This window comes from Vidua chalybeata, chromosome 2 (genome assembly GCF_026979565.1).
Source record: "Vidua chalybeata isolate OUT-0048 chromosome 2, bVidCha1 merged haplotype, whole genome shotgun sequence".
NCBI lineage: Eukaryota > Metazoa > Chordata > Aves > Passeriformes > Viduidae > Vidua > Vidua chalybeata.
Genome location: NC_071531.1, coordinates 4,697,350 through 4,722,087, shown reverse-complemented (window position 1 = coordinate 4,722,087; position 24,738 = coordinate 4,697,350). Strand labels below are relative to the sequence as shown.

The 24,738-nt window shown below is 43.1% G+C and overlaps 2 protein-coding genes across 7 annotated transcripts; one reads left to right on the top strand and one right to left on the bottom strand.

Annotated features, from left to right (window-relative positions):
* Window positions 1–772: 772 nt before the first annotated feature.
* On the bottom strand, window positions 773–4,730 carry LOC128782454 (uncharacterized). Its single transcript, XM_053932818.1, has 3 exons — window positions 4,525–4,730; window positions 3,397–3,731; window positions 773–2,029 (listed from the first exon to the last, which is right to left on the bottom strand). Exons 1-3 carry the CDS (start codon window positions 4,728–4,730, stop codon window positions 1,524–1,526), a joined length of 1,047 nt encoding a protein of 348 aa, XP_053788793.1. The 3' UTR covers window positions 773–1,523.
* ZBTB21 (zinc finger and BTB domain containing 21) lies at window positions 4,624–23,477 on the top strand. Of its 6 annotated transcripts, none has more exons than XR_008429467.1 (4): window positions 4,794–6,214; window positions 12,453–12,507; window positions 15,285–18,638; window positions 20,354–23,477. XR_008429467.1 is itself a non-coding variant. In XM_053935957.1 (3 exons), the coding sequence occupies exon 3, from the start codon at window positions 15,298–15,300 to the stop codon at window positions 18,472–18,474; it is 3,177 nt and encodes a 1,058-aa protein (XP_053791932.1). In that variant the 5' UTR covers window positions 4,794–6,214; window positions 12,453–12,507; window positions 15,285–15,297; the 3' UTR covers window positions 18,475–23,477. The 6 variants fall into 6 exon arrangements, 4 of the variants coding, with proteins under 4 accessions (XP_053791936.1, XP_053791934.1, XP_053791933.1 ...); XR_008429466.1 differs by having other exon boundaries at window positions 15,285–20,444; window positions 20,544–23,477; XM_053935957.1 differs by having other exon boundaries at window positions 15,285–23,477.
* Window positions 23,478–24,738: the final 1,261 nt, after the last annotated feature.

Below are 24,738 nucleotides of genomic sequence, written 5' to 3'. Positions count from 1 at the left end.
GCATTCAAAGAAATGGGTTCATTCAAGTGTGTTCTGTGTGGATGAGCTCCACATCCCAGAAGTTCTGGGATAGGGGCTGGTGTCTGAAGGAATGGGGCAACAGCCACAGCATTTGCCCCACTGGTAAGATTTTCAGGGGCAGAGAGACAGAAGGCAGTTCCTCAGAGATTAACGATCTCCCTCTGCAATATGTCCTTGGCAATAATCAGTTCCAGAGGATTTGGCGAGAAGCAAGAGACAAAACCCTGTGCCTGGGGTTTTGCATTCCCACTTTTACAGTGGTTACAGAAGCTTGGAGCTGGAAAAGCCCCACTGCCAAGGGGGAAAGGCTGGTCCAGCAGGAAACACTCTCAAAGCCACCAAAGTACAGAACAGATCACTCTGCATGGACAGAAGACTCGAAGAAAATTTACCAGGATGAAAAATGTTAGCATCTCCATCTAGCGAAGGTTCACCCACTGAAATGAAGCTGCTTCTTCTGCCCTTATCCTCTCTCCTCCCTCAAAACCAAACTCCTCTCTGCAAAACTCTTTCCCAGCTGCTAACAGAGGAGTGCCTCGGGGTATCTGAGCTACTTCTAGATCCTCTACAGGGAAAGAATCTGATGTCATTAGATTTAAATTAATCACACAAGGTCCAAATCTTCATTAAAGAAAATTTTAGGGTCTCTACATGTGAAAGACCTGAAACTACAGATCTAAAAAAAAGACAATTAGATCCAGGATATGACTTTATCCCAACTATTTTTATATTGCAAATATTAGTGTCAAAACCACTGAACCATTCAAAGTACACAACTTAACCCTTTAGTGCAATATTTACACTATGAAAACCAGCAATTCTCATACTTTCAACCAATGCAAGTGTTTTAGCTTTTACATGTTAATTTGCTCACAATGTCCATGTATAATCATCCTTTATTTCTTTATTTTCTTTAAAGTTTTCTTTAAAGTTTTTTCTTTTAAGTTTCTTTACATTCTACATTTTGCAGAGGTTCAGTTTTAAACAAAATTCCAGTGATAAAGCTTGTTGGCAAGTATGATCCAAAGTTAATCTGAGCAGTTATTGGATACTCCAAATGGAGAACAAACCTTATACTTAACAAACATGCACCTGGTAATAACAGCTGCAAGCACACATAAAGATGAAAAATATATCAAACTAAGCCCCCCATCAAAGCATCTAAAATTAGAAATGTTGGAAAATACATTCATAAACAAGCTAATCTTGAAGAACCAGAATACATTCAAATAATTGCGAATGGTACATTTGACACAATTAACCTACTTAGAGACAACTTAAAGCCCCAATAATTCTAGAGAATTCCTTTCCAAGATTTCATTAGGATCAAGAAAAATCTGATTTACAGGAATATAAGGCATCCATAAACTTTAATAACATCAGGTCAATCAGGCTCGATCATGAAATACAGCCAGATTGTCTTTTTGAATCACAGAATCTTGGAGGATTGCATTCAAAATTTTCTCAAATCATCTGTTTGTAAGAATGACAAAACTACAGAATCATAGAACAGTAACGGTTGGAAGATCATCTCGTTCTACCCCTCCTTGCCATGGCAGGGACACCCTCCACTGTCCCAGGCTGCTCCAAGCCCCAGTGTCCAACCTGGCCTTGGGCACTGCCAGGGATCCAGGGGCAGCCCCAGCTGCTCTGGGCACCCCGTGCCAGGGCCTCACCACACTCAAAGTGAAAAATTTCTTCCTAATATCTAACCTAAATTTCCCCTTTTCCAGTTTGTACTGTCCCCCTTGTCCTGTCACTCCAGTCCCTGATGAAGAGTTTGTCTCCAGCTTCCTTGCAAGTCTCTTCAGGTTCTGAAAGGTGTTTTGAGGTCTCCACACATCCTTCTCTTCTCCAGGATAAACACCCCAGTTTTCCAGCCTGTCTCTGTAGGGGAGGTGCCCCAGTCCTCTTATCAATTTCGTGGCCTCTTCTGGACTCGCTCCAGCAGAATTGTACAAGCCTCTGCATGGGCTCTGTTCTACTGGCTGCACTTTCACTAGGGAACCTGACAAATCAAAAATACCGGTAATAAATACCTGCACAGCAAGACACACACACATGTGTAAGACCACCTTTCAGCAGGGTAATTCTGGGACAGAGATCCTCCATCTGTGCCACAGGCCCTTTTGGAGAAGCACAGATGAGAAATTATGCAAGACCAGTTTCTGCTTGGCTGAGAAGTAACTGAGTACACATGAGGAGAAAAAAAAAAAAGAAGAAGAAAGCTCAGGTTAGCTCCCCAATCCTCCCCTGGCAGCACAGCCAGCCTTGCTGTACAAACTCGTTTATGGGAACAGATGCAAGTGCTTTCCCAGTTGTTTGTTCCCATCACCACAGCAGCCCCCGTGCCAGAGCAGTTGTCTGCACAGAGAACCAGAGCAGGGAACTCTTCCAAAGAGCTTGCTGGGGTTTTGTGCTGGCTCACAAAGCCACACTCGCGTCAGGGCACCAGTCCCTGAGTGAAAAAAAAACACTCCTTTCACAAGCAGCTTCCCAAGTTTCCAAAGCTACCAAAAGAGCCAGCAATGACAAAAAAAAACCCTCAAGATATGGAAAGAGGAAAAAGGAGCCAGACCCAGTAAGGTACATCTCCTTCCCTTACGTGGGTTTTAGCCCATTTGCAAAAAAACCTTGGCAAAAAAAGGCTCAAACACATCCCTAAAGAAATTCCAGGGATTCTACAGCTGCTTTGGAGTGTTTGTGACTTAGGTGGGATATCTGAAAGCACACTGAAAACATGTATGGGATTAGATGCTAATCTCTAGAGCTGTCCTTAATGAAAAGATAACACGCCAGATTAGCTTTTGACAAAAACAAGAGAAATCTTGTAATTCTTAATTTCTATTTTAATACTTGCATTTTGACACATAAAGCCCTATTCGAGTATTTAATTCAAAGCGGATAATCACAGTGAGAAGCCAGCCTAAAGCAATGATAATGGCCATTACAATTTTTTCAAATCAGCAGTTACAAAGGGCCTGAGCCAAAACCCCCCGGGATCTGGGCATGTGTGACCCTGATGGCAACAGAGGGTGGTGGGCTGGCTTGGGAGGGACAGTGGGTGGCTTGTGAGGGGAACGGGGGTGGCTTTGCAAGGAGGGTGTTTTTTGAGGGACACTGGGTGGCTTGGGAGGGGGTCAGTGGGTAGTGAATGGGACATTGGGTGGCTTGGGGGTGTCAGTGACTTTTGATGGGGACAGCGGTGGCTTTTGAGGGAGACAGAAACGTGAGGGGTTGGGGGGTGGCTTGTGAGGGACACAGTGGGTGGCACTAGGCACGGTGCTTCTTCAGAGACCACACTGGGCCTTACCCCTACACTTAAAAAAAAAAAAAAATCCCACACAACATAAAAATAACAGTAATAATAATCACCACAATAAAAAGTCACGACGAAACAATTACAAATTTCGGTGAATCGCACACTAACGCTGCACGCGGGTTCCCCCTCACACCCGCAGCACACAGGTCCGGCGGGAGGGCGGGTGCGGGTTACCACAGCGGCACCTCCCAAACCCCGCTGTCCCCCGACACAGGGACCTGTCCCTCCGAGCGTGTCCCCCCCGTGCCGGACCTGTCCCTCAGTGCGCGTCCCCACACGCGCGGCTGCTGCCTCAGTTTCCCTGCGGCGGGGCGGGCTGAGGGCGGCGGCCGGGGCGCTGCGGGCGGTGCTGCCCGCGCTGGAAGGCGGCCGGTCGGTGTGGCGGCCGCTCGGCCGGGGGATCCCCGCCGCCGTCCCCGCTCCGTTCCCCCGTTCCCCCCGCCGTCCCCGTCTCCCCCCCCGTCCCCCCCCCCCCCGCCGCGCCGCCCCCTCGCCCCCCGCTCCCCCCCGGCCCGGCCAATCGCGGCGCCGCGCACGTGACGAGCGCTCCCCGCGATGACCTCATCCCTCGGTTGTGGGATGACGTCAAATTCAAGATGGATGGAATCACGGCGGCGGCGGCGGCAGCGCGGGCTGAGCCCTGAGCGGAGGCGCCGAGGGGGGCGAGCAGGGGGGGGGCGGCGGACAGCGTGAGTAGCGCCCGCGTGTCGCGCCCGTCCCGGGGGCTGCCCGCGCCGCGCGGGTCTCCCCGCGCACAAATCCGTCTTTTCCTGACGTAACTCTGAGGTGGTTTTTTTTTTTTTTTTTCTCTTTTTTTTTTTTTTCCCTCTTTCCTCCTTCCCCCCCCCCACCCTTCCTCCACCGAGCGGGGATGCGGCTCCCGCGCGCATGCGCCGGTTACGAAACTCTTCCCCCCGTCCTTGGCGGGGCGCGGCGCAGGCGCCCGGAGCGGGCAGGAGGTGCCCGCGGCCGCCGCCACATCGCCCGCCCCGCCTGGGCCCGAGCCCCGAGGGGGCGGCGCGGGGGAAGCGCTCAGGGCGCATGAGCGCGGCCGACAGCGATGGAAGGAAGGAAGGAAGGAAGGATGGATGGATAGACGGATGGACGGATGGATGGATGGAAGGCGGGGAGAGGCGGGTCGGGTGCGGAGCGGGGGGAGCGGCGCCTCAGGAGCCCGTTACCCGCTGCTACGGGGCGTGAGGGCCGCGAGGGTCCGGCCGCCCCAGGGCGTGAGGGACCGGTAGTGTGAGGGACGCTGGGGACCGGTGGTGTGAGTGGTACCAGGCACCGGTGGTGAGAAGGACCGGCCGCCCGAGGGGTGTGAGGCACCGGCGGTCCGGCGCTTCACGCTCCGCCGGCAGCTCCGGGCTCTTGCCCCCGCTGCCATCCGAGCTCTAAAACAAGAGAGGCTCCGGGAGGGCCGTGACTCGGTGACACGGCTCCTCCCTGGTGTGTCTGGAAGGGAGAGCGCGCTTCATCTCCCCCCAGCGAGGTCCTCGCGTGTAAGTGCAGGCAGGTACCAAACCTCATCAATGTCTGTCAGTGTAGAAAGGGGAGGTGTCCGAGGATGGACCGGGCTCTGCTCGGTGGTGCCCGGCAATGGCCAGAACCTGATGCACAGACATTGCACCTCAACGTAAGAACTTTCCTGTGCGGTGACCGAGCACAGATTGTCCAGAGAGGCTGTGGAGTCTCCCTCACTGGAGATATTCCAGAACCATCTGGACACAGTCCTGTGCCATGTGCTCTGGGATGACCCTGCTTGAGCAGGGAGATGGCAGCGGATCCCTTCCAACCTGACCCATTCTGTGGTTCTGTAAACAAAGTGTGGCTTGGCTGGTCCAAGCCCACTAATGGGCTGGATTATTCATCAGAAGGATGAAGCACATTTCACAGCCAGGTGGGGGAATCCTCAGTGGTGGGCTGTGCCTGTGCAGAAAGTTGTGGAAGGTGTTTTACCTGGTCACAGGTAAAACAGAACTTTATAATCCTCTGTAAAGTCCAGGCTGCTGTTATGTTCAGATTGGGTGAGGCTCGTGTAAATAAACAGGAGAAAAACTTCAAGGAGTTACTATTAGACAGGAAATAATTGTGGAATTTGTGTGAGCTGAGTAAGCTCATCTTAATTATTAAATAGCAATTGCTTTAGTAGCTCTTCCTACAAAGAAAAAAAAGTGTAGTTGGACTCCCAGTGGAAGTAAGAGGTAGGTAGGCTGTACATACAAGAAGAGATTGTGATGAATTACACAATCACAGAGCTTTTTTTGAATACACTGAAGATCTTGTAGTTAAATTAAAATTAATATTTTATCCTTAGGTAAATTAATGTGAAACTAGATTTTTTTAAAACATACTTTTGTACAGGAAGTCTTTTGATATTAAATCAGGAGTAGTAAATGCACACTACAGGTAAATCTAGTACTGTTTTATGTGTAGGTTTAGTGTTCTGTTGCTCAAACTGACAAAGTGCTCTGACTAAAATTTTCCACCAGCGGTATGCTGATCCTCTTGAGGGGAAGTTTGGAGCAAATTTAAGCAACTGTTTTTATAAAACTTGTTAGCAAAAAAAACCCAAATTATGTGGCCATCTCTTGGGTGGAAAGGGATCCAACATCTCTTTCAGATGTGTGTTTCACCCGTATGCTGTAGAGTTGTAATTTCTTAAGAATATTTTGTTTACCCGTGGAAAATCCTCCCATGCTGACTGGATCGTGACCATTTCAAGAGCTGTCATTTACATGTTCTCAGCAGGGGCTTGCAGGGAGATGTCACAAATTAGAACCTCTGGAGTTTTCAGCTGCCGAGCCATACCAGGATTCCTTGGGGATTTCACCACTTGTGAGCTCCCCTGATTGTGCTTTAATGTTCAAGGTAACTTACCCCTTTAGAACATCTTACCATTCTTACTGAATATAAAGCAGGTAGCAGCTTTTAAGAAGTTCCCAAAGTGCTTTTTGTGCTGTACATTCAGTGATAAATGTGAACTTTTGTGCCTCCTGTTTCCCCTGTGTAGGTTCCAAGTGCCAGGGTGATACTCTGCCACATCCATCTCACACTGAGAACCCTCTGCATCAGTAGAAGCTGGATATTACTGAAAAATTAGGTTTTCTGAGCTCATGGAGGTGTTTTTGTGTGTGATGGTAGAGAATACTTGCACACAGAAAATTTGAGTGCTCTGATCATCTTTGTAGTGATGGCTGATCACAAATCCCTCAAAATTAGTTATGGGTAGATCAACCTTTGGATGTCAAAGGCAGAAAGCCTTGAGCTTTCTTACGGTATTTAAGTTGTTTTGTTTTGAACTTCAGGATCTGTGGAGCAGTTACTGTTAAAAACCAACCCTCTGTAGCTTTCAGGGTTTTGAAATTCACTTTATCTGCAAAATGGTGATAACTTCAGCGTGTGACCAAGTGTGGACTGGGAGGGGAGAGGAAGTTGCACTGTAATCAGCACAAGGTTTCTTCTGCACTGGGAGGGGCTGTGCTCTGAGTCACATGCTGCAGTTGCAACAATTTCAGCTCTCATTAAAATTTTGAGCAACTGAGCACCTTCATTTTGTAATCTGTCTCATGTAATGATCTGAGATCCTCAAAAAGCAACAAAAGTTTTTAGAAGCAGCAAAGTCATGGAAAGACTGCAATATACTCTGCTTTAAAATAGATATTCTGTGCAGAGGTAGATTTCCTTCCCAAATATTTGTTGTAGTTTAATATTAGTCTATGTAATGTAGTGTTTCCATTTTTTCCCCTACTGATAATATTAAAGACATCAGTTCTCTTATATTTTCTTTCAATCAGCAGTGAAATAAAAAGAAATTTCTTGTCTCTTCTTATTGACTACTTTATGTATTTTGCTTTTCTGGAACAGTTCCGGCATATTTTATGAACAAGGAAAGAAAGTGTTGGGCGAGTCTTCAATCTTCCTAAGCTCCTTCCATCTCCACCCCCATCAGTTCATCAGTCTTGCTGTCCATCACAAATACAAGTTTCAAAATCCCCTGGTCTTTATTGTTGAGGGGTTTTCCCTCTGAGACCTAGTGAAGCACCACATCCTTCTTGTGCAAATTCTCTCCATGCAGTCTGATGAAAAGACATGAAAAATCCTTTGTCCAAATATATATATATATATATATATATATATATATATTTCTTAAATGCCACAAAACTTTTCCTTTGGTAATAATTTTTATACAACTAAATTGCATTCTTTGGGAAAGGAAGAAATACTCTTCCCTTTTTTGTCTGGGAGCATTAATCTCCTTATCCAAGGTTTATCCTACCTCAGTACTGAACAGTGTGAGTAACATTTAGGTTGCGATTCATTCTTAACAACCTCTGACAAGTTGTGGTTACTGCAGGGACAGTTCTGACACAGGGCCCAGTGAGTGTCCCCTCCACCCCCTCACAGTCTGCTCTGCACACATTTGTGAGTATCTTCAGACACTTCCTAAAAACAGTGTACTTGGGATAGTAAATATGCCTGACAAAGCCCCTTTTAATGTAAATTAAGAGCCATGGAAGGAAAAGCAGTGGAATTACAGTGATTTCTAATCACTGCCATGCTCAGTCTGTCATAACCAAAAGGAATTTGTTTATTCTGTACCAAGACGTAACTCTGAGTACAGTCCTTCAGCTGTTGAGTTTAAGGGCCAAATTTCCTGGAATTCCAGTAAAAATATGACCATCTCAATTCTCATAAATACTTTTGAGGAGTAAAGAAAATACAGTGCTCTTGTTCATGGAGCTGGATTTTTAAATTAATTTTTTTAACTATGTAAGACACAGTCTCCCTTCAGTTCCTTGTGGACTTAGAGTAAACTGAAAATCTTCCATGCTATTCATGAGCTTGTAAATCTCAAGGTAAAATTCTGCTAAAATTGCTGTTGTCTTTCCTCTTTCCTGTGTCATCTCAGTATCTTGGCCAGAATCAGTGATGGCTGAATGACATTTTCTTTGGATCCCTTCAGTGGGAGGAAGATACCTGCATTCCCTGAATCACAGCTTTCTCATTTGGAATTTTTTAGGCTCAGCTTTTATATTCTGCATTTTTCAGATTAAATGTATAATCTTTCCCCCCCCCTCGTGTCTCATTTTTTAAAGAAACCTTAGTGTGAACACTATCCTGTTGATAAAATAGTACCTTACAGGGATGTGTGGCTTTTCTTCCCATCCAAAATACACTGTGCCTGTAAAAAGCACCATTATAGTATTAGAAATACAACCACAATTAGTGTTTGTCATTTTTGCTACACTAGCAAAAATGTATGTAGACAACTTTTTAATGTGAATTAGGCCAGTTAATGTGTCTCATCTAGTAAAGCAGATGAGTGAGTATTACTCCATTTGATAAGTATATCTCAGCCTTGCCAATAAAACAATAAAATCAACGTGTAGAAGTAGTACAAGTGTACACATTTGGTCTACAATTCTTCAAATTTCATACATCTCTTACCAAAAAAATGACAAATATTTCTGGGAGTGAGATTTCTGTAGGTGTTTAAATTTGATGGCCATCAAGCCTTTCAGACTTGTCCCATCAGAGAGTGTGTACTGAGTAAGAGTACAAACATTACAAAGCAAACGTTGCCTTGTATTTTGCACTACAAAACAAATATTTCAAGGGAATGAAAGAAAGAACTCCTATGGAAAGGTGTTTTTAAACTTTTCAATATTTTGTTTACAGCAATTGGAGGCTGAGTTACACACCTTTTAGTCGAGTCATGGAGGCCAGGACAAATATCTTATCAAATTGTGTTTGATGTGATTTAATCTTCACTAAATGTTTTGAGAGCTCCCAGCCAGCATTTCCCTGCTCTGTCCCTGTTCCATCCTGTGGCTGGATCCACTCCCTGCTCTGACACAAGGCAGCCCTTCCTCGGAGGGGGAGGAAGAGACACGGGCTGCTCCTTGCGGGAGCAACGCCTGCCTCGTTAGACTGCTCTGAGAGTAAGATGAAATTGCACCCTGAGCTGCTGCTGGGTTGTAAACAAGAATGGGAATGACAAGAGGAGCTTTGTACTCTGACATTCTGTAGTTTGCTGCACGTCAGGGGGAGCTATTTTAAGTGTCAGAACGTGAAACTGAGGGTATGATCTGAATGTGAAAAGTAGCCTCTAATTTCTAAGTCAGTTTCATGTCTGTGTCAGGTTAACTGCTAATTATTTGTCTGGAGCGTAGGGCAAAATAGACTGCAGAATATTCAAACTGAAAGTAGGTTTAGATTAGATACTAGAAAAAAAAATCTTTACTGTGAGGGTGGTGAGGCACTGGCAGAGGTTGCCCCCATCCCTGGAAGCGTTCAAGGCCAGGTTGGATGGGGCTCTGAGCAACCTGGTCTAGTGAGAGGTGTCTCTGCCCGTGGCAGGGGGGTTAGAACTGGATGATCCTTAGGGTCCCTTCCCAAACCATTCTGTAAATCTATGATGAAAAATTTCTTCTTTTTCTCTCCCTAAATGTCTGCTTTTATATATGTGGAGGATAAATAGGTAGAAATTAGTCCATCAATTTCACACACTAGCAAGCATGGTATTTATGTGATTTTATGCCTGTCTTCATACCAGTGAGTCTCTCTATGCTGCTGACTTATTGGAAATGAGAAACATTTGTCTTCATGGAGAAAGTTCACAGTGCTGTCTGCAGTGGGAAACAGCAACAGCAGTGAGATCTCATTTCATTAAATCCAGGAAGACAGAATCCCCAAACATGCAGCAAGAGATTATTTAAGTATTTATGTAGAAAAAGATTATAGAAATGCAAACAATAATTCTATGTGGGTTTGCAGCTTTTACCTACAGGTTTTGGGGGTATATAGGGAGATGTGTAAATGTGTATGTGCTGTGGGAGAGTATCTGTGTTGCAAAGGCTGTTGATGGGAGAAGAGATGTTTTATAAACTGTTGCCAAACTCAAATCATAAAAACCAGCATAGGGTCCTTGAGTAGAAGCTTAAGCAGTCTAGGTTCCTTTTTCATTTGGATTTGTGACAGACAAGTAAGGGACATTTCTATTCTTCTGGTGTCTGAAACAGCACCAGAATTGTCAGAGCCATCAGATCCTCAGGAAAGAACTCATATGAATACAACATTCCTGCATTTTCCAGGGGATGCCCCAGGAAGTCACTTGTATTTTTTGGCTGAGTCTTATAATCCACATTTCTTTGCTGTCTTTAGTGGGTTTGTCCCTGCCATGCTTGTGTGCTTAAACCTGTTCAGTCTCTTCTCTGTCTTTCCTCCTCCATCCTCGTATTCTCTGCTTCCACCTGCACTTTCTCACAGCCCTGACACCTCCTTGCTGCAATATTGCATCTCATGGAGGGTTTCAGAACATCATCTTTCCCACTGCCCCCCCAGCACGCTGTTAATGGAGCTTCAGCTGACAGTGATTTCCTTACCATGGAAGTCAGAAAGCAACATCAACATCTCTTAGTTGCTCATGTATTTGAGGGTGTAGCTTACACTGAAACCACACATAAGTATCTGCCTGATTCTGTCTGGAATGTTTCAGCTGTAAAGTCAGTGGCTCTGTTGTTTCTAAAGGTGAAATTTCAGATGGAGGAAGCTGATGGAAGAACTTCCTGACAAAGAATGGGCAGGTGCCTGGCTTCTCTTGCTGGAATCCTGATGCTCATTTGACCTCTCAGTGAGCTCATTAAGCTCCCTATCCTAGAAAGTAGCAAACAGATCTAAAAAATCTGGAATTATTTTATTTGTTCCCTGCTTAATTTTAAGGAGCTGAATCAACTCAGTGGGAGATCAAATGAGCAGCAGAGCTGGTGAAAGGAAGAGGAGAATAGCACACAGCTGGGAGGAGATGTGAGAGTAAGGAACAGAGGAAAGGAGGGGGAACTACCACTTCAAAGGAAGTTGCTGTTGAAGATCAATAAACTGTTGTGCCTAAGATTAAGCTTTTTCACCCTTCCCTTGTAAAGAGTTTTCCTGAGATGTCTTTCATTTTGCAAAAGTTACTTTGAAATAGTAGAGGCATCTTTTTCTGTTCTTGTTCAAAATATAAAATAAAAACAATGTTATACCAAATATGGTACTTAGGCTTTTGAAATCTAGTTTTCTGAGATCAGTGGAGGGCTGTTGAAGGAGGGAATTAGAGGACTGGAACATCTCTCTTATGAGGAAAGGCTCAGGGAGCTGGGCCTGTTCAACCTGGAGAAGGATGACTGAGAGGGGACCTCATTAATGTGTATAAATATCTAAAGGGGGAGTGACAAGAGGGTGGACTTTGCTCTGCTCCGTGGTGCCCAGAAACAGGACAGGAGGGAATGGGCAGAACTGATGCCCAGGAAGTTCCACCTGAACATGAGGAAGAACTTCTTCCCTGTGCAGTGACAGAGAACTGGGACAGATTGTCCAGAGAGGCTGTGGAGTCTCCCTCTCTAGTGATATTCCAGATTCATCTGGACACAATCCTGTGCCATGTGCTCTGGGGTGACCCTGCTGGAGCAGGGAGGTTGGACCAGCAGACCCACTGTGGTCCCTTCCAGCCTGACCCATCCTGTGATTCTGTGAAGGCTGACACGAAAATCTCTTCTTGGCCTCCTGAAGGTTCCTGCTGCACTGGCCCTTCCTGGGTCTGTTCCTCCTGAGGACCAGCAGCTGCTGTGGCATGAGGCACCTGCCACCAGACTGTGGGAGATTTTCTGATGTGCTCCTGCTGTTTCCATGATGCCACCTGAACATCATGGAAGAAAAGAAGAAAGCTTTATTTCCAGTCAGTAGTGAAGGTGGCTGGAAAAAAGGGTTAGAGAGAATAAAAGCAGATTATCTGGAGGAAAGATCTTAGGTAGCTAATCACAAAACAATCTACAGCTGAGAAGTAGGAGTACTCAAACACCTGGAACCAAATCCGGTGTTACAGGAGACTGCCAGAGTTGTGTATCTACACATGGTGCCAGGGAAGCTTTTGTGTGGGGCTAAGCGCAGGCAGCCAAGCTCTGGCTTTGGGGAGCCAGTTCTTGTGTCCTGTGGCTGTTCCTATTGCTGCCTCTTCAGTTATGCCAATGCAATAGTTCCTCATGCGGTTCACTATAAAAATTGACCAGCATTTGAAAAGAAATAATATTGGCTGTTTATTTATTGTCTGTTCTGCTACGTCATACAGGCCTGCAAATATTTGTACTGGCACAGCTGAAGGAGGAGTGACCTGCAGTGTGCAGGTAAGATGAACACAAGAGAGCAGGGATGACTTGGATCAACTTTGTTACGCAAAAGTATTCATGTAGTGAAATTTTAACGCATCGTACTCTGACTTGGGTATTCTTTGGGTTATTTTTTTTTCTACTTCTAAATATTTCAGGCTTTCACATGATCTGGGTAAATGTCTTTAAATGGCTTTGCAAAACAGTTCTGATGTGTTTCTTGCTATTGTTTGTATAATTTCTGGCTGTTGTGTCTAAAGGCTATTAAGCTAAAAGTCAAGCCCTTGAATTAGGAAATACCAGGATTAAAGCTGCCTTTGCAGGATTGATTTGGTCCTTTGCCATTTGTGCACGTTGCAGCCTTGGTTACTGTTAAAGTGACAGAGTTGAATTGCACCGTGTGTGACTGGAGGGGTGTTTATGTCTGTGGTGTTTAATGTGATGAATTGAAGTTGTAGGATGAAGAAGGAAACTGTGGCCTGTGGAGGGATGGGTGACTGTTGGATTCTGCTTTAGTCCTGCAGATTTTACACCACTCTCTACTGGTTACACTGCACTGCTGGGTTATGTGGGCAGAGGAACACAGTAATTACATGGTGTTTACTCTGTCAGTTTTAAAAACACAAGGCAAAGCAGATTAAAATGAAAGATCTTAAAATATTTCAAAACATTTGACTAATACACTCTATTTCCACTGTGTCCCTGAAGTGTGGGTTGTGCAGCAGCTTCTGTTGGGTGTCTCTACACCACAGTTAAAGTTTCCTAAGCTCTGTTGGTCTGCTACTTCCATTTACCTTCTACAACTTGTGTGTCCCAGAGGAATCACTTGAGTTTGCAAACTCACTTTATTCCAGGTGAAGGGAAAGATGCCCTCCTGGAGCACTTACAACTCTGTTAAGTGTTAATGGGTGCTCAGACCATGAAACTGGATTAAACTCTGCCACTTTAAATCGCAGTGGCATCCACAAAGGAGGAGGGTAATGAACCACCATCCTCACACCCCCACCTCCATCCTCCCAGTGTTCTTAAGTAAAATATAGAAAGCAAAACAAACCAGATTGCTTTCTCAAATTGAGATTGACTGCACTGCTTTTTATATATATATAGATGGAGGTGTGGGGGAATTATGCATTATATATAAGGTGAATTAAGGATAAATTAGTGTTTATGAAATGACACTGCAAGGCACTGATTTACACAGTAAAGACTGATCTGGTGAGGAAACAGCATTCTGGTTTTGCTGTTGCCATGTCACTATGAACTCATTTTGTATTTTTAGGTGTAGGAGTGGTAGCTCAGTCCTTGCTATGATCAGTGCCCTGAGACACTGTACTGCATGCAGCATCCTTTAAGTCATTTCTCAGTAATATCAATTTAGACTTTGATTACTTATTTATACCCATTGGTTTTAAGATTTACCATCCTCATTTATTAACCATGGGGTTGTAGCTTCTCAGTACTGTTTTTTTTATTTTTATACACTTTACAGTTTTGCTTGTAAGCTGATGAACAGTGAAACCTTTTGTTGTAGTTGCATGTATCATGTACAAATGAAACTAAAAAGTAGTTTCTCAAATCAGCTGTAAAAGTCAGAGAATTGCTTTTAACAGACACATCATTGACTTGTTTTACAGCCACCATGGAGGTAGTGTAGAGAGTGTCCATGAAAAAAATAAGATAATATTGTTGATTTCTCTGTGTGTGTTCTTGCGCACAGATATATAAATTGCAACTCCTGCCATTGAATTTCTTTGTTTAACTTAAAACCTGGTTATCTTCTTTTGTTAAGCTCTCATCAGGAGCAGTATATTGAGTTATCAAAACATATCAAGTATGGAATGGGCTGTGTTTTGAAGCACATGGATCATCGAGATTTCTACACTGCAGCTTTATTTGTCCTTATTGTACTCTTGGATGCAGCCAAGGGTAACTGTTCCTCAGATAGACACATGGGTTGTGGGCATAAAGTGCTCTAATGCTAATGAATGAAATGGGGATTTCAGTTCTCTGATTGCTTTTCATCCTGAGCAAAGCAATGCCAGGATACTTCAGTGAAAACTGACATTTCCCAGAAACCACATCCTGCCAGTGCAGTTTTAAGTGACACATACAGTTAGAAGTAGATATTAACAGCACTTATTAAGCATAAGTAAACATGATGAATTTCGATTCAGACAATAATGCTGTTTCCTTCTCCCTTCCCAATGTTAATGCCCTTCCCGTCATCCTATTAAAAATGACAACAAAACCCCCTAATTTGTCTAGTCAGCAGGAGACTGTCAGGGTTGCTTAGCCTCAGAAAGGTGAGTTTCTATAACTAAACTTTATATATGTGATCCAAGAGTCCAGAGTTTATCAATCCAGTTGTCAAGACAGATCTTCATGAAGCTGAAGTAGAGAAAGAGATGATCAAAAGTGAAATCATTGACCTGTTCCTTCCTGTGGAGAGGTGTATTACAGGAAGAGAAAACAGCCCATCCATCCATCCATCCATCCATCCATCCATCCATCCATCCATCCATCCATCCTCCAGTTTGTTAGGTGTAATATTCTTGGTGTAAGATTAGCAATTAAAAGGATATTTGAAAGTGGGCAGATAAGCTAGTCCTTCCCATGCCTGTGCTTTTTTGGAGCTACCAGTGATGTTTCATTCCCAAACCTTTCCTCCACACAATCTGTTTCTTTAATTGCTGTTTGATGGTGGTTTAGCCAGTTTACAAAGTACAGGAGATGTGTTTGTCTCTAACAGTTCATATAAGATAACCTACAGCTTTGTTGTTGTTGTTCTTTTTCAGGGACATCAGAATCATGGAGGGGCTCTTGCATTACATAAACCCAGCACATGCCATTTCCCTCCTGAGCACCCTGAACGAGGAGCGTCTCAAGGGACAGCTGTGTGACGTTGTGCTGATCGTAGGAGACCAGAAATTCCGAGCTCATAAGAATGTTCTGGCTGCCAGCAGTGAATATTTCCAGACTCTGTTCACAAATAAGGAGAATGAGTCTCAGTCAGTGTTTCAGCTCGACTTTTGTGAGCCAGATGCTTTTGATAATGTGTTGAACTACATTTATTCTTCATCCTTGTTCATTGAGAAAGGCAGCCTTGCAGCTGTGCAAGAGCTGGGCTACAGTCTTGGAATATCTTTTCTTACAAACATTGTTTCCAAGAATCCTCAAGCTCCTTTTCCTTCTTGTCCTATGAAAAAAATACTCTACCAAGATGAAGATGAAAGTAGTTCTCAGAAAAGAAGTGTCATTGTCTGTCAGAACAGAATTGAAGCACAAGCAAAAAGCATAAATCAAACACAACACGACTTAAGCCATACTCCTAAACCTTCACCCTCTGTGGCTGTCAAAGCTAGCAGCAGACCACAGGTAACAAAACCAACTGAAACCCTTCACAACTTATCACTGACTGAAAGGAGGTGGCTGAAAGAAGGCCCTGTGAGCTATACAAAGGTTCATGAAACTTCTGGAACTGTGGAGGATCAGAGCAGAGGTGCTTTAGTGAAAAGGAACATGGTGCTGCCTCAGATGTCTTTAGCAGAGAAAGAAATGGCAGGTGGCGAGCCAGGAAGCAGCGCTCAGCTTCTGAGAGGAAAAGTTGCAGAGATGTCATTGAAAAGACCACGTCCGCCAGTCTTGTCTCTGCGTGGGGCAGCGGAATCAACGTTTTCGTTGCGAGAGGCAGGAAAAGGAAATGGTCAGGGGGAAGACAGGAATTTGCTCTACTACTCCAAGTTAGGGCTAGTAATCCCATCTAGTGGGTCTGGCCCAGAAAACCGAAGTATTGACAGAAGTGGGCCCCTTGTAAAAAGTATCCTTCGAAGGTCACTGTCCATGGACAGCCAGGTTCCTATTTACTCCCCTTCTGTTGACCTAAAACCTGCACAGGTATCCTCATGCTCCTCACCAGGAACTAAGGATTCCCAGAAGACATTTAATGTTGCATCCCAAAAGTCATCCTTGAAAGAGTCATTGGAGAAGTCGGCCTTGGATGAGAAGCCACAGGTAATACACCCACATCGCCTTAGGTCTTTCAGTGCCTCTCAGTCAACGGATCGGGAGGTCGCTTCCCCTCTCTCAGAGGTGCGGATCAAAACTGAGCCCAGCAGTCCCCTCTCAGATCCTGCTGAAATCATACGAGTCACAGTGGGTGATGCTTCAGCATCAGCAAACAAAGACTTTGCTTTTAAAACTGAGGATGACCGTAAGGAACCAAGCAGACTTCCAGCCAAAAGGAGGTTCCAGGATGATAGGAGGCTACCGTTCAAGAAGCTGAAGGTGGATGAGCAGGGTTCTCCTGAATCAGAAGAAAACTTTGAGGAAGGCTCAAGCCCCATGCACCTTGATGCTGATTTCCCTGACTCTGATGTCAGTAAAGATGAATACAGCGAGATGGAAGAAGCAAGACCAAATAAAAAATTTAAATGTAAACACTGCCTTAAAATTTTCAGATCTACAGCAGGTCTTCACCGCCATGTTAACATGTATCACAATCCAGAGAAGCCCTATGCTTGTGACATATGCCACAAGAGATTCCACACCAATTTCAAAGTGTGGACGCACTGCCAGACACAACATGGAATCGTGAAGAATCCCTCACCAGCTTCCAGTTCACACGCCCTTTTGGATGAAAAATTCCAAAGAAAACTGATCGATATTGTGAGGGAGAGAGAAATCAAAAAAGCTCTGATCGTGAAACTAAGACGTGGCAAGCAGAGCTTTCAGGGCCAGTCGGCTTCCCAAGCACAACAAGTCATCAAAAGGAATTTAAGGTCGAGAACCAAAGGAGCCTATATTTGTACCTACTGTGGGAAAGCTTATCGTTTCCTCTCCCAGTTCAAACAGCACATAAAAATGCACCCTGGGGAGAAACCCATTGGAGGGAATAAGGCTCCTAAGCAGAAAGATCACATTCATATTGAAAACCCAGTGGAAAACAAGGAGGTTTATCAGTGCCGTCTCTGCAATGCCAAGCTCTCCTCACTTATTGAACAGGGAAACCACGAGCGACTCTGTAGAAACGCCACTGTCTGTCCTTACTGCAGCCTTAGGTTTTCTTCCCCAGAGCTGAAGCACGAGCATGAAAGCAAGTGTGAGTACAAGAAGCTGACTTGCCTTGAGTGTATGCGCACCTTCAAATCATCCTTCAGTATCTGGCGTCATCAGGTTGAGGTTCACAATCAGAACACAATGGCTCCATCAGAGAACTTTTCTTTGCCTCTCATGGATCACAATGGAGAAGTCACCAGTTCGTCACGGCTGCCTCCGCAGTCGGAATCCAGTAAAATGAACAATTTTGTTGCTGCAAAGGAGGACAGTGTGTTCAGTGATTCGTCAGAACAAATCAATTTTGATTCTGAAGACTCTTCATGCCTGCCTGAAGACTTAAGTGTTTCCAAGCAGTTTAAAATCCAGATCAAAGAGGAGCCTGCAGATGATATAGAGGACGAGATCACCGAAATGAGCAGGGAACCTAAGGACGTAGTCTCCAAGAAAGATCCCAGTTTGTGGCCCTGTGAAAAGTGTGGGAAGATTTTCACCTTGCGCAAGCAGCTGGAGCGTCACCAGGAGCTCCTGTGCTCTGTGAAGCCCTTTATTTGCCACGTGTGCAACAAGGCCTTCCGAACGAATTTCCGGCTCTGGAGCCACTTCCAGTCTCACATGTCCCAGGCTGCAGAGGAATCCACAAATAAGGAGCCTGAGATATGTCCACCAGCTAATTCCCCATCACCCCCACCCTTACCCCCACCACCTCCACTCCCCAAAATCCAACCTTTGGAGCCCGACAGCCCCACGGGCTTGCCGGAAAGCTCCAGTACTACTGAGAAGCTGTTCGTGCCGCAGGAGTCGGACACGCTCTTCTACCACGCCCCGCCGCTCTCGGCAATCACCTTCAAGAGACAATACATGTGCAAACTCTGCCACAGGACTTTCAAGACGGCTTTCAGTCTCTGGAGCCACGAACAGACACACAATTAGCTTTAACAGAACCCTTGCAGAGCTGGTTTGGGGGGGCTGTGTTCAGGATCTCAGAGGCCTGCCACATAGACTACATTTTAAGAGGATCAAAAAGATGGTGATGATGGAAAACCTGGAATTTGTGATGCTGCTTGGATTTGAAGATTAGGGAAAACTATAACGTGGTTAGTAGGTAGAAAGCAGAGTAATTTAAAATAAATACTGTGGTCTGGGATCTAATAGTAACAGAATAAATTTTATTTCATTTGACACTGAAATACAATTGCATCTGGATTGTATGCATGGATCTTCATCCCGTGATGTTGGTGTGTGCGTGTGTATTATATATAAAGTTACATATTAAATGAAAGAGAAACAACAATTTGGATTCTAACTGTGAGCTTATAGTAGTGAAATACTGTAACCAATGTCATAATTTGTTTTTCAAAACGAAACCAACACACACAAGCTCCATGTAAGTGGTTGCCATGCACTGGCAGTTTGGGAGGAAGTGGATGGAGTGTCTTGCTGTATTGACTTAGGTCTTAGAAACCTTTAGCAATAACAAATAAACCTCAAGTTTGAGTAATCTTGATGTTATTGGATACGAATGTTTGCTATTTTAAGGGAACATAGAATTGTTTTGTTGTTGTATGGAACTTGTGCAAATTAAAATAGAATCTAAAGTCAGCAATATTATTACTAAGATTTTATATAAGAAGTAGCAGCAAGCCTGCTTTCAGCCATTAAATTATAACTTTGTAAGGAAAATTGAGAGAGGGGGTACTTTGCTTTATATAATGTCCCAAAGACTAATTTCCTATGGATACCTGGGTAGCTGAAGTCATTGTGTAACAGCCATCGTAATGCAAATGGTACTGTTTATAACATGAACTGAGGTTGAGTGGATGTCAGACAAGTTTCATAGTTTTGTTTCCACTATTTGTACAACTGTTTGTAATTTTAACTACAAAGGAATGTATAACTATTAAATCAACAAGAGAGAGCTCGTTAAGGGACAGAAGACAAGTTGTGTTTCTAAACACAAGTAATAAGCTCAGCCATGAAGTACAAAGATATGTTTTAACAAAACCTAAAAATGTAAATATTTATATAGACACCTGTATAAATGAAGAAATATGTATTTGAAATTTGTATTAAGCATACATATCCAGCTCAAAGCAGAGGAGAAAATCACACTACAATCACTGCATTTTATGGATACAATGCATATAGAGTAGTTCTTTCTGCTGCTTTAGTCATATGTGACTGTGTTGCAATTTTCCAATTTGTTGAAAATTGTGGTAATAATGGGCTGCAGATATTCTGTGTGCTTCCATTATTTTACCTCAAATGGCAACTGGAGCATTTAGTGTAAGTAGGATCACACATATTTACCAGGAGTTATAGTAAGGGTCCAATTTTTTCTGTAAGTCAAGGAAATATCTACCCAGAAGGAGGAGGTGAACCAGCAGTGAGAAATTATTTTGCTAGAATTTAAACTTAGTGGAGGGGTGGTGGGTTAGAGTGAACATAAATGATGCAAACTGTGTTTATGATCCTGACCAGCTTTCCCCCTGCAGGGCTGGGAGAAGGGGGATGTAATTCCACACTGCTGAGTCAGAGCCCAGTCTGTGTCCACTGAAACCAGCAGGACTTTGGTCACCAGTTTCAGGGGGAGCAGGAGTGAGGCTTGAATTCCCTGTGTAACCATGTGTGTAACTGTTTTTTCAGTATCCCAAGTTCCAAAGGTAGAATTGCAAGCTGGTGCTGAGATTCAGCAAAATCAAGCACAAGTGTAACTCCTAAGAATCTGAGGATGGGCACCCTTAGGCACACATCAGATTTTTCTCAGTGAAAGCTAAGTGTGCCACCGTTTGTTTTTTTTTTTCCCCAACAGATATTTAACTATTTTTCCTGTAAATGAAGTTCGAAAGAATCAGCTCAGGATGGACCCCTGATTTTTTTCAGCTACCAAAAAAATTTGCAATGTTAGTTTCAAGCCTCTTCTGCTTCATTTTTCTTATGATCTAAAATTGCTACTAGACACCTCTGAAAGTTACATGTTGTTCTTTTTTGTCCTCTTTCAGGCAAACTGTGGCTGAGTATGATTAGGCTAATTTGCTTGAATATCAGTTAAACTCTTTCAGTGGCATTGCAGTTAAAACAAGGTACTTGCTTAATAGTGACATTTCCAGTTACTGACTTTTTTATTCCATCTAATAAAACTATAAATTTCTTTCTTACCAGTATAAAATGGTTATTGCACTTAAACCTGGTTTTAAAAATCAGAAAAACATAAAGCCTTGCTAAGTACCCTTTATATATGTTAAAAAGAATCTGTGTGTATAAAATATGAACGTGTTTTTGTAGAATGGTTCCTGAGTTTTCCCTGGTGATTCCTCTGCACCACAGCCTGAAAGTTGAGTTATAGCCTTTTAAAATTCAGTGTGCTTTCTGAAGGAAGGTGGCAACCAGCTCAGCTGGGTCACAGCCATCTCACTTCCAGCTGGGATTCTGCTCTGTGCTATGATGATAAATTCTACACACTTTAAATCAAAACCTTGTGCAACATCTTTGAAGAAACCCTAACCTTTTTCCTAGTGTACTAGGTATTATAAAGAATCCATAAAATGTCTTTGGTCTAAGTAGCCTCCTAAGATTTTCTTCAGTTGCTTTGGTTTTGAGGGGGTATTTAAAGTTTTGTTTTCCACTTTGAGAGTGTTCTGTGTGATTTTTTTATTTTTTTTTTACATTTGGTTCCTGTTGTTTAGTAAAGGAATTCAGGATCTCTAAAATTTAAATACGAGATGTTTATATAGCAGTTCTGGTTTTCTATTAGCTTTTATACAGTATCTTAAAAAGCCCTTGATAGAAGTGTTTATTTTGGAGGATACGGAATAAATATGCTTCCACTTATATAACTTTAATATATGTCTTAAAATTTAAATTATGGGAAAAAATGTTAGTTGCTTGTTTATAAATAAAGGTCTTTAGAAGAGTGTCTAGTTTGGCCACAGCCAAAATAAAAGGCAAAATTATTGATACAAAAGCCTGTTTTCATCATATTTTGTTTAATTTTATAGCTGTGTATTGAAGTGACAAAAAGTTTGAGGTCTTGTTAAATATAAAAAAGTGTTTTGCTTTTTTTTCTAAAATTTGTGACAGGAACGTGCAGATGTTTTAATATATAGATTAGAATCTATAATTCTGTCCTTTTTTGCTATTTTTATAACCTGTCAGATAAATCTCAGAGAACTATCCTGCTTCAGTGGGAGTGGAAACTAGTGTTGCATTTCAGGGGAGCAGTGTTGAGCCATGAAATGTATTTTGGTTTGGGACTTTTGTTTCCTTTCAGGCACTGTGTTGGCAAAGCTTCTAAGCCTATCTTAAGTCCATTAAGATCAGTTTTGTTGTTTTTTTTTTTTTTTGTTTTTTTTTTTTTGTTAATTGTTCTGTGCAAGTTCTTTGCTAAATTGGGACCATGACCAACCTTGAAAGTGAGCAATGGCAGCAAAACACACGAGCCAGTAACAGAACTGTCTCTAGTTGTGGGTTATTGGTGAGGCAGAGCGAAACACCCCGTGGCAGGTGACAGAGGAGATAACCTGGTGAAGAGGGTGAGCCCAGAGTTTCAAAAATGAGATGCTGCATTATCTGTGACCCCAAACAGCTGTAAGAGGCTTGGCCTGCATTTCCTGTTCAGACAGGAACATCCAGGAGGTGTTTTGCCTGATGTTGTTTGTTTTCCCCCAAGTGGGACACGTGGGTTTGCTCCAAAGCTCTGTGTGGTTCTCTGTTGCTGTTCCAAGCTTCCAGTGTTAAAAAGAGTTCCTCCCGTGGGATAAGGACAGACTATGCCTAATTTCTTGGCTCTAACAGTGAGGGTGCAAATATTTGGCATGAGCCTGTAATCTGGCATGTGCCTATACTGTTCTGTAAAATTGTTTACATTTTCTTACCAGAAGATTTAGATAAAAATCAAAACAAGCTTAGGGGGTCGTTTTTTGTTGGAGGTTTTTTTTTGTCTGTTTGTTTTGGTTGGGAGGTTTTTTAGTGTTGCTGTTATTGAAGCAGTGTTAAAATATTTTTTTTTCTGTTGTTGCTGAACACAGCCTGATAGTATTTTTAATGTTATTGATTCTTTTTTATTTAAAATGACTTGTGAAAAACTGTACTGTAACTGCTCTATGAAAAGGGACACTGTCAAGAGAAAGGCTGGATACAGAAAATGAACATACCTATATTAGAAATACTTTATATTAATAAATAATATTGAATTTAAAAACAAATTGAATCATAACACTTGAGCTGCTTGGGCATGAAAATCCTATTATGGGCAGCCTCAGTTGTGAGGATGTCTGAAAAATATAACTGAATTCTATGGGTTGAGCTGATTTTTCATGTTGCTTTTTCTCTCACTATTCCAGAATAAAGGACTCAACCTTTTTTTTTTTCCCTTTTCCAGTCTCTCAGTGGTACACATTACCTTTTAAAGACACAAGCTTCCCACTATTGCAGCAGCTTTTAATTCAAAAATGTACAGAAAACCAGAACAAACCCTCTTTTGCAGCATTAAGTGCAAAATACACATAAAGTACGTATTTTAAGGCTTATTCTGGACAGTGTCCCTTTTAAAAAAGCAGGAAAATGGGATCACTTTAAGTGCTTGGGTACAGGGGAATAGTTTCCTACTAAAAATTGGAATGATCCAATATATTTTCTAGAGAGTTTTCCGGTTAGTTACACAAAATCACTTGTCATTTTAAAGGATTATAGAAGTAAGACAAGCAACTCTGGGTTTATAATCCTGTATACCTTATACATTCTGTATCTGTTCAATACACCAGGATGGGTTTTTACTTTTTTTAGGACTGAGACTTATAGCTTAAGGCAACTTTTTCTTTAATGTAATGTAAATCCATTGCTGCTTTGTACAACTTTTTCTACTGTGTGTTTTCTTTACTTAGATCTTGACTAAGAAATGTTGACATCCAAATAAACTTACACTTTGTTTCTTTTGAGTCACTGTGTCTTCTGCTGGAATCTCTTGGCAGAGGGTGGTGTTATTGTACAAACCATTGTGTCTGCGGGGTAGGAAGTGAGTTTGTAAAAGAGCATCTTTTGTTCTGTTTGTTGGATGTCAGTGCTACTTGTACATTAAAATAATGGGGGGTTGTTTGTTTTAGTAAGTGTCTCACTGAACCTTTTACTGGAAAATACAGGAAAACCAACTGCTCCAGACATAAAATCTTGAGCACAGCCCAAATCCTGCTTCATGTGCAATCGGTGATTTGTGGGAGGAAGTGTCTCCATCTAAAACTGGACTGAGGCAGATGTTTGAGAAGACACAGAAATGTTTCTGGTGTTTTGCAGTGGTCTCATCCAAAGCAGTTTTGCTGCATGAATGTCCCTCCTCAAACCCCTCTGTGTGGGAATGTAGTGTGTGGATTCCCATAAAGCAGAGAATGAGCTTTTTATCTTTTGGGAATGGCGTTTACTCAGTTCCTCTCTTCACACTAGGTGGGACCTGTCTTTGAGAACACTTAGGCCAGTTTTCTCAACTTCTTGGACTCCACATTTGCTGTCTTTTGCCATTTTTGCCTTGTGCAGTGTGGTTGCACCCACTGACCAGTTTCACCCACATTTAACAGAGGAGACAAGGGCTCAAGAATTAACGTCCCACAAGTTTCATGCAAATCCCTGCCTGGGTATTGAGGAATGGTGTCAGTGGGACACCACAAATCCAGTGGGAAGGATAAGATTTGCACAGAGGATGTGCTGAGCACTCACCTGCACTTTTTACCCCAGCACTTGTCACTGTGTGTGTGCACTGACCTCTCAGAGGCTCAGGTGGAACACAGGGCAGAGCTGCAGGACCAGTTGGATCAAGGGTTAAACGGGCACTCTGAGCTCAGGAGGATTTGGGCCTCTCCTTGAAAATGGGGACAAAGAGCTTGTGGTCTGTCCCTCTGTGGGGTATCCCTGCCCCTCACAGGTTAGGGAAGCTGTGGAAAAGGCGAAGAGAGGGTGGAGGGCTCCTCTCTGACCCACTCACAGGCTTAAATCCCTGAAGATACGGTTTTCTCTTTCTCCTTTCAGATCAGAACAACTCCAGCTCTTCCTGCATCCAGTTAATATTGACACGCAGTCCTCTCCATCACTGTTTCAGCACAGACCGACCTCTGCTAGAATGGTTCACAGAAAATGCTCCAGAGAACAAAAAGCCTGTGTCTGACATAAAACTCAAGAAACAGATTGAAATTATTAAAAGTTACTGATAAT